The sequence below is a fragment of the Patella vulgata genome, chromosome 1 (assembly GCF_932274485.2).
Source record: "Patella vulgata chromosome 1, xgPatVulg1.2, whole genome shotgun sequence".
Classification (NCBI taxonomy): Eukaryota; Metazoa; Mollusca; class Gastropoda; family Patellidae; genus Patella; species Patella vulgata.
In genome coordinates, this window is record NC_065879.2 from 75,777,022 (window position 1) to 75,793,696 (window position 16,675).

Here is a 16,675-nt window from a genome sequence, read left to right on the forward strand (position 1 = left end):
TAGTACAATGCAGTGCGAGACCAAACCCGAATGTTTTGACATCTATTCTCATTGTATTAAGTAAATACTTAACCGTCGCAAGAGTACCAAATTCGCAACTGTCCATTAACAATCTAACTGCGTCTATAATGTCTATTTTACACCCTTTTGAAAATAAAATCTTCAGTTTTTCGACAGGATTAACAGTAGATCGACAACAATATGTTGCTGGTGTAAAACCACGTTTGTTCGAGTGATTAATATCTAATCCTATTTCATTAATCAAAAAGTTAACAGTTTCAATGTTACCTTCTTTACAACTGTCGTGTAGTAAACTAGAATCATCATCATCTACGACATCTAAATTACATCCTTTTGATAATAAAATCTTTAGTTTTTCGACAGGATTAATATTAGATATAGCACAGCACACTGCAGGAGTCTTGCCACTTCTGATTTTTTGGTTGCTATCTAATCCTATTTCATTAACTAGATAGTTAACTGTGGAAGCGGTACCATGTTCAAAACTGTGATATAGCAAACTAAAGTTATTGTTATTTTTGACATCTAATTTACCTCCCTTTGATTTTAAAAACTTCAGTTTTTCAACCGGCTTAATTGTAGACCCGATACAATGCCACGACGGTGTTTCACCTGAGCTGTTTTTATAGTTTACATCTAATTTTATTTGATTTACTAAATAGGTAACCGTCTCAATGGTACCAAATCTACAACTGAGGTGTAGTAAATCATCTGTATCTAATTCAACTCCTTTTGATCTTAAAAACTTGAGTTTTTCAACAGGCTGAATTGGAGACGTAGTAGAATGCGCCGCCGGTGTTAAACCAAGGCTGTCTTTTTGGTTTACATGTAATTTTACTTCATTTACTAAATAGTTAACCGTTGCAATGTCACCAATTCCACAACTGGCATGCAATATACTGCGGTTATCCTTATCTACTGCATCTAATTCAACTCCCATTGATTTGAAAAAATCTAGTTTTTCTACCGGATTTATTGTAGACATAGCACAATACACAACAGGGGTAAAATCATATTTATCTTTCTGATTTACATCTAATATCGTTTCTTTAACCAAATACTTAACCGTCTCAATGGTACCATATTGACAACTGACATGTAGTAAACTACGATTATCCTTATCTACTACATCTACTTTACCAGTTTTTGATAATAAAAACTCCAGTTTGTCTACAGGACTGATATTCGAGACAGAACAATACATCAAGGGTGTTAGACCCATATTGTCTTTATCGTTTACATCTAATTTAATTTCATTAATTAAATACCTAACCGTCTCAATTGTACCATACGCACAACTGAGGTGTAGTAAACTACGGTTGTCGCTGTCGACTGTATCTAATTTGACACCCTTAAACGATAAAAACTTCAATTTATCGACAGGACTTATGTTGGATGAAGCACAATACACCACAGGAGTGACACCATTTATATCTTTATGATTTGGATTTAATCTGATTTCATTAACTAAATATTTTACCGTCTCAGCGGTTCCTTCATTACAACTGAGGTGCAGTAAACTACAGTTATTTTCATCTACTACACCTAAGTTACCACCCTTTGATAATAAAAATCTCAGTTTGTCGACAGGATTTATATCGGATAGAACACAATACCCTGCAGGCGTCAAACCATGTGTATCTGTATGATTTACATCTAAGTCGACATCATTAACTAAATATGTTACAGTCTCGGTGATACCTCCTTGACAACTGACTTGTAGTAAACTACGGTAATCGTTATCTAATACACCTAGGTTACTATTTTTTGATAATAAAATCTTCAGCTTTTCGACAGGATTTATCTTAGAGAAACAACAATATGTTGCAGGCGTTTGGCCATTAATGTTTTGATGATTAATATCTAATCCTACTTCATTAATAAAATAGTTCACGGTCTCAATGGTACCGTCTCTGCAACTTGCATGTAGAAAACTACATTTTGAATCATCTAAAGCATGAAAATCGACGCCTACAGAACGCAATGCCTGCAAGTTTTCAAGTGAGGGAAAACGGCTGCATAAGGCCATTTTATCGATTTTTAAATGTTGACATTTTAATTCATCGAGGATAGATCTGAATAATGTATTGTCTGACAACTGGGTTGCATCGTTCATAATTGATTGAATAACTTCGTCTGCTATATCAACCATTAAATGTTTTATATTTAATAGACCCTGAATGCAACTTCTGTTCACATTAAATACTGCCTCTTGTAACGGTATCAAACCGCGTTGATCGCTAGAATTAATCGGAGAACCAGCTTCAATTAATAGGTTAAGGATACCCGAAACATCGATGTCATTTTTCCCATCAGCAACGGAGCAAATTACGTGGGCAGGTGATCTGTTATTATTATCCAGAGCAAGGACAGACGCACCGCTCTTAATTAAGATTGATACGTTTTGCTTTTTGCCTCGCCCAACAGCAAGGTGAAGTGGGGTACAACCATCGCTATCCTGTGCATTTACGTCAAATCCGCTGTCTATCAGAAATTTGATAATTTCAATAACATCATAATTAGAATCACAAGCATTGTGAAGAATTGTTCTGGATTTGTTATCAAGAGATCTAGGATCAAATACCGTAAAACTAGCTACATATTGAACAACATCGAAGCAACCAGAATAAACAGCCAGGTGTGGTAACGTAACAATGTCTCCATAGTTATTATCCCGCAAAAAATTTAGTTTTTCAATTGGTTCAACCATCGAAATAGCGGCGAGACCCATTACATCCAAGTTCATGTTATTTTTTTCATTATTCAACATATGTTCTTTTAAATTCTCGAGTACAGTTATAAGGCACTTAAGGTTACCATTAAGGGAAATGTAATGGACAAAATTTCCACATTCTTCACTACCTTTTATTTCTCCTAAACTGATAGTTTCAATGTCAGACAGCAAAACTTTTACATCATCCTTAGTAAGAAAATCGGTCAAAAATGTATTGTCAAGAAAAGCAGGGTGGAGAAAAATACCAGTATTTTTCGCTTTTAATTCTTTTAAACAACGCAATGAAAAGTAATCATAATATCTTTCATGAATAATAATAAACTGGTTTTCCGGTTGACCTGTCGTTTTGGTTAATGCCATTAGCAATTCAAAGGAGCAATATTCTAGAGCCATTTCCATACATTTCTCAGAAAAGTGATAAAAGAATGGAGCCTCTACAAACTCTCTCAACAAGAAGTTTCTTTCAACAAGTTTGATAAAAGTTTCTGCGAGTTCATTAACATTGTCTTTGGCAATATTAAGATGAAAACTATTATAAACATTTTCAATAATTTTGTTCACGAGATCTCGGACGCCTTTCGGAGAATCCAGTTTTAAATCTTCCATCCTAACTGTATGCAGACAAAAAACCACCAGTAATGTGGAATATATGTCTTTATTTTCTTTCCAAAACGTGTTTAATTCAGCAAGCAGGAAATCGTGCGAGCTTTCTAAATTAATCGGCAAACTGTCATTTTTAAGTTTACCACACACGCTTGAAATAGCGGGAAAACCGAAACAACCTTTGATTTTGGAAATAATTGTGCCAGAAGAAATGTTATAAAATTTTAAAAATCTTTTTTTCTCTTCGTCGTTAAGGGAAAACTCTCCTATATGGAGAAATATTTTTGTAGTGTTTTCAGAGAATAACTCATATTTATCCAACTGATATTTTGAAGAATAATAAATGTAATCTCTCATAATATATATGAAAGCTAGCTGACCCCTTTCTTTTCGAATTCGAAAATTTTCAAAATTATGAGGCCATTTGTTTATACGATCCTTTAATTTATTAAATTTTCCGTACATGTCATCGATGATAAATACATAATTATCATCATTAAAGGTAACATCATTTAAATCATCCAGCTCGTTAATTATTAATGGTGTATACTGTTGGTTGTCCTTTATAAACTGGTTGGCAATCATCATTGAAATAGTTGTCTTACCATCGCCGGCTGCTCCTATTATACCCAATATAGAGCGTTTCTTCAATATCTTCAAACCTTCTTCAAATGCACGCGTCTTTACAAAATTCTTCTTGTTCACATCTTGAAGGATAGTTATGGTGTTATCTTAATAAAGAGCAAAAAGATAAAAATGGTAAGTTATTTAAGCTTACAAACCTTTAAGACAAACTCGCGAACAAGACATACAACCCCATAACTATTGCAAGCAATAAGAACAAACGTACTTTACAAGGTAAAAAATGATTTGGGAACAAAAAATGTTTAGATTATTGGATGGAAACTGTGTGATTTTAGAAGTTTGCTGACCTTTTTGTAATTATATATCTTAGAAGCTGAACAGAGTGTAATTTATCCATGAATAAAACGAAACTAGAAGTAACGTAACATCCACGGCATGAAATAGATAATTAATAAAACATAATAAACCAGGAACTGGGGCCTGTTTCACGAAATTTTAACTAAGATAAAATCCAAATTTTAGTAATTTGATTGGATAATATTGGATTGATTTCAGTATGTAGTAAAATTTGGATTTTATCTTTAGTTAAGATTTCGAGAAACAGGCCCCAGTTTCTTAGTATTTGATACAGTATACTAGACATACCTTTTATTGTCCTCAATCGTGGACTATCTTCATTTTTCTTGTCTGAAATAGATACAAAGAACCGGTCTTGAGCTGAACCATCTATGGCAAGGTTTGGGGGCATTTGTGTGGAACTTTTCACCAGAACAGTTCCACAAGATATTGGGTTTCTGAAAATAAATACATTTCACAAGACGTTCGACTTCAAATAATATTCATAGAGTGTTTTGGGTCTGTGGTGTTTTTCACCACAAGAGTTCCACAAGTTTCATATTGCAGCTATTGTGACGGGCAGGAACTGTCAGCGTCCGATCAGAAACCGTTCCTAAAGGGAACTACTGCTGAATCTGCTGCTATGCGCCACGTCGCAATGTTCACGTTTAAAGTTCTTGACGAACTCACTCAAGAACGGGGATGTTTTTTACTCACCTAAATGTGGATGTGTTCTTATATTTTCTTGTATAGGAGGGATACCGCTGAGCTGGTAAATACCCTAAAAAATAATAAAATCAATTCCTGGAACTGTACATTCAAAACACATTCTGCTTAAAGATACATTATGGGATATTTAGATAAGGAGCTGGCAGTTCTCGCTATAATAGTTAAAAACTAGATAATGTATATGGCGGGGTATCGGGTTAAAAATGCGATCTGCAGTAGAAAGTAGAAAATAAAAAGCAAAAGAGAAAATTGTTATCCAAAATGGACATTTTCGTGTGGGAAACATATACCGCTCGTGCTTTTCAACCTAATACGTCCACCTTTTCAACTTTAAGTCGTAAATATTCTACTTTCAACAACAGAATTTCTACTTTCAATAATCAACTTTTGACATTCGACTATTTGATCACGTGACTATTCCTGCATGTCATTAAAATACGGTATTTTTCCAGAAAAATAAACGATCCCAGGGAAAGATAACTCTTGTTGTAAGACTAAGATAAGATGGTCTCAGACTAGCAATTATTTGCCCATTGTAATCAGTTTGGGTTCCAGCCCCGAGGATCTCTGTAAACTTTGCTGTTTGGTGATGACTTAATTTCCGAGCTTGAAAAGGACGCCCTTGTGTTTATCATGACCTCTCATATTTGAAGATAACATAAATGGCTTGTGTGTTGACGATTGTGCATATCTCTTGGTCAGGAAAGTTGTAGGCACCATTGCCATTGTAAATCATTTGACAGGCCAGAGTGAACAGGGTACGGAAGCCTATAACCACCATTCATAATTTCTACTTTTCGCCTTTTCACAACGCGAAAGTCGAAAAGTAGAAGTTACGACAAAATGTGAGGCTAATAGCGCCCCTCGTTTTTTCCTAATTTCTTATTTTCGACTTGCGTTTTGGCTTGTATACCGTCTTGTCGACTTTCGACATAGTCAAATTTTTGTATTTATTGAAGTCAGTAAGAAGGCGCCAACACGCATACCAAGCCAAAATGCAGCTCGAAAAGTAGAAATTAGGAAATTAACACAGCACGCTATTAGCGACTTTTCGACTTTCGCCGCGGATGTTGTTGTAGTCTCAGTTTTCCAGGTCGCATTTGAATACGTGCAATCAGGGCTCACACTGTATTTCATTCTTTTCTGTCAAAATGGATAATAATTTTTATATAAAAAAAATGTTCATATTTTTTTCCGCCAACTGGGATATTTTATCTGCCAAAAGTGTCTGATAAAAAAAAACACCTTAGGCTACAACAATTTAATTTATTATATAGGCCTATTATAAAACAAATTTCCCGTGCCGATATATACAATATACAACAACATACATGGGGATTGGGTGGTCTGACATTGATTCAAGTGGCGTGGTTTCGATTCCCCGCTTAAACATGACAAGGGAGTAGGGTCGCTTGTCCAACCTTGTGGATTTTCTCCGGATACCCCAGCTTCTATCCACTGCTAAAGACCCCTACGTGCAAACGAATTATTGAAATGATTTAGTTTGCAACAAGTGGATGTTAAGCCAGCCTGGAGGTCGGGTGTTCGATCCCTGCATTGGCCGAGAAAGTTCATCCAGATTTTCCGGCAGATTCCCCCTTGTCAGTGATGCAGGACGTGGAGGTCGGGTGTTCGATCCCTGCATTGGCCGAGAAAGTTCGTCCAGATTTTCCTGCGGATAACCTCTTGTCCGTGATGCAGGAGTGGGGTCTGACAAGAACAACTGTCTAGTTGTTCGGATGGGACCAAAAAACCGAGGTTCCGTGTACACATTGGCGTGCACGTAAAATATCCCTTGACAGTTGGGATTCGATATAAGAGTAGGTCGTATTGCCGCTGTCCGGGCAAAATTTCCCTTATAGCACACTGTATGGCGTAAGCCCGTCTTCATTAGCCCAGTTCGGAGCAGAACAGTAGAACGTTAAACCCCAATTTCATTTAATTTCTCTTTCTCTCTCTTTCATCGCCAATTTTTAACATTAAATTGCATAATGTTAGTCACTGAATAACTCTTAGTTTGTGTCGAGTGGACGTTACCCCCCCCCCCCCACCCTCTACACCCCTACTGAACAATATATATTCAGCCTCTACACGCCAGTCTCATCCAAGGATTTCCCTTTTTAACGTTTTGCATATACAATAGGCCTATTCTCAATTTTATTCGTAAGACATGCTTACTATTCGACTCGTTCTTACATTTCCTACCCATGGTGATAATATAATTTGAAATAAAATAATAATATACAATCGGGAAAACCTGAATATTTTACATGCGGTATGAAACCACAGAAGGCCTAAATGAAATTCAATTATCAATGCGCGTATTCTAATGTGACCTTGAAAGTAGAGACTATATCAACTTCCGAGGCGAAAAGTCGACAGCACGACAGCAAGCCAAAATCATAGGTCCCTAATATCGCCTTCAATAGTAGACTTTATCATACAGACTATTTTGTTAACGCAAATTGCATGTATTTAAATGCGACCTGGCAAATTGTGACTACAGCCACTTCCGAGGCGAAACTTGAAAAGTCGTCAGCACGACAGCAAGCCAAAATGATAGATCGCTAATAGCGCGCGTGTTTATTTCCTAATTTATATTTTACGAGTTGAATTTTGGCTTGGTATGCGACAGAAACTGGGGTATCCGGAGAAAACCCACAAAGTTGGACAAGCGACCCTACTCCCTTGTCATGTTTAAGCGGGGAATCGGTACGGGAAATTTGTTTTATAATAGGCCTGTATAATAAATTAAATTGTTGTAGCCTAAGGTGTTTTTTTATCAGACATTTTTGGCAGATAAAATATCCCAGTTGGCGGGAAAAAATATGAACATTTTTTTATATAAAAATTATCATCCGTTTTGACGGAAAAGAATGAAATACAGTGTGAGCCCTGATTGCACGTATTCAAATGCAACCTGGAAAACTGAGACTACAACAACCTCCGAGGCGAAAGTCGAAAAGTCGCTAATAGTTTGGTGCGTTATTTCTTAATTTCCTATTTTCGAGTTGTATTTTGGCTTGTGTTGGCGCCTTCTTACTGACATCAATAAATACAAAAATATGACTAAGTCGAAAGTCGACAAGACGGTTTACAAGCCAAAATGCAAGTCGAAAATAAGTAATTAGGAAAAAAACGAGGGGCGCTATTATCGCTGTGTGTTATTTCTTAATTTCCTATTTTCGAGTTGATTTTGGCTTGTATAGCGTGTTGTCGCCTCACATTTTGTCGTAACTTCTACTTTTCGACTTCCGTGTTTTGAAGAGGCTAAAAGTAGAAATTATGAATGGTAGTTATAGGCTTCGATAACAGGGAGACCTATGATTGGTCAGCAATGTATCAGATTCCATACTGGGGGGTGGGGATGATAAAACTCTTGTAGTGTTACATAATCAGATTATCCACGTGGAAATACAGCTATAGGAGATATTTTGAAATTCATGGGCACTGCATGTTTCAACATTTTAGATTTGACCACAATTTGGCACTTGAAACTATGTTAAGAGAGAAAAACTGTGTGGTTTTTGATGAAAGTGTTAAAAGTCTAATATTGCATCATGATTACTGTTTTAAAGTATTTTCGTGTTTGATTTATATTGAATTAATCTCATCTTTTTGAAGAATGCATTTATGTTCAAAAATGAAAATGTTCTGTGGAATTCAAAATTCATGTGCTTTTAAATTATTAGATTCCAAACTGGGGGTGGGGGGGTGGTGGGGATGAAAAATCTGCTGTAGTGTTACATAATCAGATTATTTCAACTTACTTATCCTATGGAAATACAGCTATATAGGGGATATTTTAAAATTGATAGGCACTGCATGTTTCAACATCTTAGATTTCACCACAATTTGGCACTTGAAACTACGTTAACAGAGAAAAACTGTGTGGTTTTCGATGAAAGTGTTAAAAAGTCTAATATTGCATCATGATTACTGTTTTAAAGTATTTTCGTGTTTGATTTATATTGAATTTATCTCATCTTTTTACAGAATGCATTTATGTTCAAAAATAAAAATGTTCTGTTTAATTCAAAATTCATGTGCCTTTTAAATTTCTGTCTGAAATTCCGCAGTTTTCTGATGTATTATAGTGTTTGCAGAATGCCGCACAGATTTTCATAATCTTTGGACAGGGCATTGCATATATGTTTGTTTATTAGATAACAACAGATTTGTTTAAACTGCAGAAACATGTGAGGTATATAGGACTAAGACTAGTAATTATTTCCCCTTATTTCATGATGGACGAATGTAGTGCGAGTTATAAATAGACAATTTTTCCCTTAATTTTTTTCTCCCCTCTTCCTGCATTTTTGGGTTGACTTTTTGGTCTAGAATTGGAGAAAAGGGATCAAATTTGCAATTTCATAGCAGTTTTGGGTAATACTGATGATATTACAGCGGAGGGATAGGGGGTGTAAAGTGTCTTTCTGCAGAGCAATCATTGTGTCGGAAGTGAGATTTTCACCCCTGTCAACTTCAAATCCGTGTAGCAAAAAATCTAAACGGTCAACCCCCTACAAAATTATGATGAGGAGATTGCCAAATGTTGTCCCCATTGTGCCTATAAAGATTGGAACCAACGGAATGTTGAGCAAAAAGCTACAGCCTGTGATGTTACAGTCATTTAACATTGAAGTCAATGGGCAAATAATTGCTAGTCTGAGTCCTTATCTTAGTCTTACAACTAGAGTTATCTTTCCTTGGGATCTTTTATTTTTAAATACCGTATTTTAATGACATTCAGAAATAGTCACGTGATAAAAATTTATTTCCGTAATATGCATGGAGAAAATCTCGAGTAGAAAATCTGAAGTTGAAAGTAGAAATTTTGTTGTTGAAAGTAGAATATTTAATTACGACTTAAAGTTGAAAAGGTGGACGTATTAGGTTGAAAAGCACGAGCAATATATGTTTCCCACACGAAAATGTCCATTTTGGATAAGAATTTTCTCTTTTGCTTTTTATTTTCTACTTTCTACTGCAGATTGCATTTTGAACCTGATACCCCGCCATAAATGTAAAGGGAATTTGCTGAAAATTTCTGTCAAATTGATCCACTCTGAACCGAGAATTTAGCGATTGAATTTTGGGCCTAGCCCCGATCATCATTACTAAAGTCGGTACGATAAAATACATTGTCTCGATTATCCAATTTTTGATTTAATCTTGAACGAGCGTTGGTAGTGGTATAGAGAAACAAACACGATTCACGTTAATCAAAGAAAAGTTGGTCTCCATTCACCTGTGTATTTTAATATAAATGGAGCAAGTAAAATAGTTTTCTTCACAGTTTGTTTTTATAACCTAAGAATTTGTGCTCGTTTGAAAATACCCCTCTATGTTTAATTCCAATCCCGATTACCGAAGAAAATAGATTAACTTACTAGGTTATTTCGGGACTAACATATGGTTTTATTTTATTTTAATAATGCGTAGGGGTCTTTAGCAGTGGGAGGAAACCGGAGGACCCAGAGAAAACCCACGAGGTTGGACAGGCGACCCTACTCCTTGCCACGTACCTAGTTTGTGTCGAGTGGACGTTAAACCCTCTCTCTCTCTCTCTCTCTCTCTCTCTCTCTCTCTCTAACAGATTAACACACGCGTGTACACGTTTTCTATTGGTTAACGATATACTATGTAACCATAGATAATGGTAACTATAGCCAATTAAAACCACAATGTTACTATGTAAATATGTATAAATATACTATACTGTCCATCTTTTAACTTATTACACATGGTGCTGATCTAGCGTTGTTGGTGTACTCACGAGAAGATGCAGTTATAGACCATAGCCAACATTAATTGTTCGGTCGAAGGCGTCTATTTACACATGCCCGTTTCATTTGAAGATTTCTTTTATCCAGACACCGTATAATGGAGCTTTGGACACCGCTCTCCATTGCCAGATGAAGACTGATGGGTTAAAGCAGTTTGAAAACGTATCATGTATACTGAGTTAGTTGCTCGGTCCTAACGTATAGGATTTTAAGGGCTTTTAACACAAGCAGTGTTTTATTCTCCAAAATGTAATTGAGATTGTCCCTTTAATCTGTTAATACTTTTATACATCACGACTATCATTTTTATCAGTATTATTAAAAAGCATTATAACATCAATAGTTATTAAACTTTTTAAAGTGAAGTATTTAACTAAGACCTAAAACAGATACAAGTAAACCAAATACAGTACGTATCCATCCATCCATGTTTTGAAAATAATAGGATCAGGTAAACAATACCGGAGGTGTTATTTTCAGCAATTTGTCCTGAACTCTTCAACCAAACGACCCCGCGCAAGACATGCAAGAAAATGTCGAGAATCCTCACTTGCTTGAGAATAAAGAAGTATAAAGTTTAACTTACAGTCTCTTTCTTCAAATCTCCAAACAAATGTCGATCAGATGTTATCGAATCCTCCTCGGCCCTCTTAAACCCTATAAAGACAAGTTATAAGTTAGATAGATTATGTTAAATTTTATTTTCGAAAGTTTGGCCGTATGGGAGTTACTTAACAGGGGCATCCACCGAAAAATGACCGGGGTCCCTATTCCTATGGCAGTATATTAGACTAAAAATTCTAACATGCTGTCGTCTAATTTCTATCTTCTATTCATGTAATTTCTAACGTATAATCCAACTTCTTTTTTGTTTAGTGTAAATTTTAATTCTGTTTCATCTTATTTCTATTATTAAGACGAAAAATGTCTACTTTCTTGTCGCTTTACATGTTCTAAATATAGAATTAAAACATACCTGGTTCTATTCCGAACAAAGCAGTATAATATTTGTTGTCGTCGAGAGCTCGTATAAAGTTATCATAGGCCATGATACCAGAGTTTAAAACAATATCCAATAGTTTAATTGCTGCGTCTCTTTTACTGCCATCGTCACGTCGTTCTTCCCTCTTTATTTTCTCCAGATCATCAGCATCGAAGATATGGTATTGAAATAATGAAATCGCAAAACCCATTGGATCATGTTTAATGTCTTCTACAAGATAAGTATAATTGGACTGAATCTTCTCATATTGTTCGTCTGGCAGTTTGCCTTTTTCACACGGCATTTTGTTTGAGTTTATTTTGATTGCACTACTTTACTGCCATCTTCAAAATTATTGTAAAATGCTTTTTTATACTTCATTTTAGGCCTAGAAAAGAAACATTAAAGATAAATCATAATACAGAAAATCATTTTTTTTATTACCCACAAATGTCATCGACCAAGTCTTCAAAAAATAATACAAAGTATATACTTGTAAGCCACTGGTGGTTGAAAACGTTAATATATATTGCATTATCACCATACAAGGAAAAGATACCACAAGTGTACGAATAGTCCCTGGAAAAGGGCAACAGCGTAGTACTGGCGTGAATCCCTTTATAGGTGAATCTAAGGAGGAACGAATAGACCGACCGGCTCGCCCTTAAAGTGTCAAGCCTGGCAGTGCTAAGTGTCGAACTTCCTTATAGCATAAGGTCGGGTTCCGAATCAGCTCTGAATAGGAAACAATCTTGTGGAACTGAACACAAGCAGATTTAGATCCGATGAATCCTTAAATGCCAAGTTTATTGTAAATCATCTCCGTAGAAATATCTGACGTTTAATAACAAAGCTGAATGTGAAGGAGACGCTTAGAAATTCTAAATTCAAGCCTATAGGGTGTAGCTGCGGTACGGACAAATATCTAGCTCATATCCTAACAGACTGCGATCGTGGATTAATTAAGCCCAATTAACATGGCCCCCAATGATCCCAATCTATACTCTATTCTATGGTAAACCACAGGAGTCTGACTTTCTAATCGTTTATATATATATACGAGAACTCCTTATAACGGATATGTATTCTAAAGAAACAGATATCAAAAACTATCTTTCATATAAATCATGTAACCCACGCCATACCAAAAATAATATACCATTTTCTTTAGCTAGAAAAATATGCACTATTGTGATAGATGAAGACCTCCGGGTTGTCAGATTAGGTGAGCTAAAAAGAAATTTATTGAAACAGTATTACCATAGGCGTAGGAGCTCAAAGTAATTCAGGGGGGCATAACAGAAAATTGCCCGAAATCAATACCGTTTTTTCAGGCATACATATCATAAGAGAGCGTCGGGTGTATTTTCGAGCATGCAGTGGACAAGAAAAAGACGAAAAAATAATTTCGGGCAGTGTGGATCTCATAGAAATAAGTTAGTTATATTTTTTCTCTAAACGTTAATAGAAAAACGCCTATGAGTATTACCCCCTCGAGGTAATAGAAGTTGGGATAAATAAGGCTTTGGCAATTATTGATATCCAAACACTGAGGGCTACTAAAGCAAAAGACAGAAAGACAGTTCGGATAATATCGTTACCTTTGTCGCTACTCATAACCCTCAACATCCCAATTTCGGGATCAAACGACAACCTCAGAACGAAATTTGATAATGTTCAATTCATTAAATCACAAAGACAGTCACCTAATCTGAAACGCCTCCTAACCAAAGCAAAGTTCAATTCATCTATCACAAGGACCGGCTTTTGTGTATCTAAATGCCCGGGTCTTCGATGTAAATGTTGCGACCATATTACGCCCAATAACAAAATATAATTTTCATAAGTTTACGTTTAATGTCAACGACAATATGAATTGTGACATAAAAAAAATCTCATATATGTCTTGACTTGCAATGGGTGTCTAAATTTATACATAGGGGAGACGTCCACGCATTTACGGGATAGAGTATGCAACCATCGACGGGATTGTAATATTGAAAATCGGCCCTTATTTATAGACATATCTTTAAATGTGCACAACACCTACAAGTAAAATTTCAAATTTTCCCTTTTATAAAATGAAAGTCGATGACACCACGAAAAGGAAATTAATGGAAACCCATTTTATTAAAAAAAAATACGTTCCTCGACTTAATAGTCAATAAGTAACAATTGACCATTAACTTCATTAATTTTCTTAAATCTATCATATGATTATATTCCACTCATTGTTCCTAAATTAAACCCATATACTAACAGATTAACGGGGGGTTGGATGGCTGAATGGTTAGCGTGCGCGCGCTGTATCATAAAGTCTGTCATTGAGTTGTCTGGCGTGGTTTCGAATCCCCGGTTGTACGTGGCAAGGAGTAGGGTCGCCTATCCAACCTCGTGGGTTTTCTCTGGGTCCTCCGGTTTCCTCCCACTGCTAAAGACCCCTACGCATTATTGAAATAAAATTAAACCATATGTTAGTCCCGAAATGACCTAGTTTGTGTCGAGTGGACGTTAAACCCTCTCTCTCTCTCTCTAACAGATTAACACACGCGTGTACACGTTTTCTATTGGTTAACGATATACTATGTAACCATAGACAATGGTAACTATAGCCAATTAAAACCACAATGTTACTATGTAAATATGTATAAATATACTATACTGTCCATCTTTATACAATGACATTATTTATGAATAGCCCCAAGACGGACGAAATGTACTTTAAAATGTTATTAAACCAGTGTTGAAATCAGTTTGTCTCGGCATACCTTTTATCTTTTCATCGTTTACCGAAAACAAAGTAGTGTATTTAGTGTTGAAATCAGTTTGTCTCGGAATACCTTTTATCTTTTCATCGTTTACCGTAAACAATGTAGTGTATATATTTTCTCTTCAAAAACGTAGGGGATATTCAGAAACAATACAAAACTGTGGAAATACACTGCTGTTTTTATTAGAGGTTACCAATATATATTAATAACAGGCCAATTAACGGGGATCACGTGGCTAAGTGGGTAAGACGCTGGCTCGCTAGCCTGGAGGTCGGGTGTTCGATCCATGCATTGGCCGAGAAAGTTCATTCAGATTTTCCGGCGTTGTTTCCCCTTGTCAGTGATGCAGGATGGAGGGCCAGACAAGGACAGCTGTCTAGTCGTGTACACATTGGCGTGTACGTAAAAGATCCCCTGGCAGTTGGAATTCGATCTAAGAGTAGGCCGTAGCGCCGCTGCCCAGGCAAAATTTCCCGCACAGCACACTGTATGGCGTATGCCCGTCTTCATTCCCAGGTTAGGAGCAGAACAGTAGGACGTTAAAGCCCATTTCATTTCATTTCATTTCATTTCAGGCCAATTGCCTACTGTTACATAATCAGATTATCTGATGTTAAAGACGCTTCCTGCCAACTTGACACCTGTTCGTTATCGACATGCCTGGAGTCCTTGGTCTATGTGATTAGGTAATGATTATGTAAACTTGCTGGCATGTTTTATTTAAACTTTCTTTGTCTGATTAGCATGTATCGAATGTTAAACTTGATATGATACATTAGCCAGATGTTTAATAAGATTCCTTTGTCTGGAATGGTTTATAAACCCAGATTAACAAACGAAATCTCAGAGAGGTACGGCCAGGGCAGACCACGCAGGTCTGGTTACGACGGACAACGGCCATTTAATGTAAGAGTTGGGAGTTGGCACACTCGTGCCTAGCCGAGCTAGGGCATGGCTCTCTCAACACAAGCTAGTTATAGAGTCTTTAAGTTTTGTATATAATATGTTAGAAGAAGCAGAGAATAAAAGTATTTTAAGATGTTAAACTAGTCTTGTCATCCGAACCTGATTAAAGAACTAATACTGTCACATATAAATTGATGTCGTAGACCAGACCAACGTTTTGAAGTCATAACCACTAGGCGATCAAAGAATTATTTCTAAGGTAAGTCTTTTTCTAATCCTACCAAGGCCACGGTAATCCTGACATTGTGCTATGTAGGCCCTATTATAATTTAACTGGGAAATCAAAAGTTTATCATCACGCTTTATTAAATATCATGGTGCAGTTACTAAATTTAATATATTGCTTTTCAAGCTAGTAGTGGAACAGTCCTTAACTATTTGTAGGAAAATGACTAAAACAAAATTGTATATATATTGTTTGTTTTACAATGGGTCATGTTGTTTTTAAAAGATTATAGATTATAATTGTTTGTTTTTGAACACATATTTTGGCATTTAAAATTAGTATTAACAAGTTAATATCGAGATGTAAAATGTTTTGTGATTGTTTTTTAACAGTATCGTAATTTGGAATTTAACCCAATAACATTCACAAAGTATTAACGCGTTTATCTCTAAGTTTTTGTTGTTTTTTTTGTTGTTGTTTTGACTATATGTGTCTATTACCCCAAATATTAATGGGATGCCCCGATATTTACGGGAGAGAGTTTTTTTTTGTGATACCCCTAATATTAATAATAGAATGACCCGATATGTACGGGAGAGATTTTTTATTTTTTTATTTTGTGATACCCCAAAAATATAGATTGGGAGGTCCCGATATGTTACGGGAAAAGGTTTATGTGAAACCCCAGTCAGGTGGGATTGGTTTAACCCCAGGAGAGGTTCGTGCTCAGAATTAAGAGCGAACGTATTGTCTTGTTTTGTGTTGTGTTTAAAATTTTTAGAGATAAACCGTAATTTATTTTGATAAGTTCTTTCAAAATATCTTATTGAAGATTGGTAAAATGTGTTCAGAAAAAAACAAAACAATATGACATCCTAATTTCAATTCTATCCATGTAAATAATAATGTAAATATCGTTAGATAGCTAATTTAAGTCTGTTCCACTTGCTAATTTGATTAACTATTAATTAAGTGCACTCCATGATATGATAA

At 35.8% G+C, this 16,675-nt stretch overlaps 1 protein-coding gene across 1 annotated transcript; it reads right to left on the reverse strand.

Annotated features, from left to right (window-relative positions):
• Positions 1-500: 500 nt before the first annotated feature.
• Positions 501-12,130, reverse strand: LOC130010796 (uncharacterized). The gene is made up of 6 exons (XM_056098879.1): positions 11,774-12,130; positions 11,384-11,454; positions 4,997-5,060; positions 4,589-4,630; positions 3,389-4,089; positions 501-506 (listed from the first exon to the last, which is right to left on the reverse strand). Exons 1-6 carry the CDS (start codon positions 12,081-12,083, stop codon positions 501-503), a joined length of 1,194 nt encoding a protein of 397 aa, XP_055954854.1. The 5' UTR covers positions 12,084-12,130.
• Positions 12,131-16,675: the final 4,545 nt, after the last annotated feature.

Coding starts and splice junctions, on each gene's coding strand:
- LOC130010796 (XM_056098879.1), bottom strand. CDS start 12,083: ATGCCGTGTGAAAAAGGCAAACTGCCAGACGAACAATATGAGAAGATT. Junction 5,061..11,383: donor GAGATTTGAAGAAAGAGACT/GTAAGTTAAACT, acceptor ATTATTTTTTAG/GGTATTTACCAGCTCAGCGG. Junction 4,631..4,996: donor AAGAACACATCCACATTTAG/GTGAGTAAAAAA, acceptor TATCTATTTCAG/ACAAGAAAAATGAAGATAGT.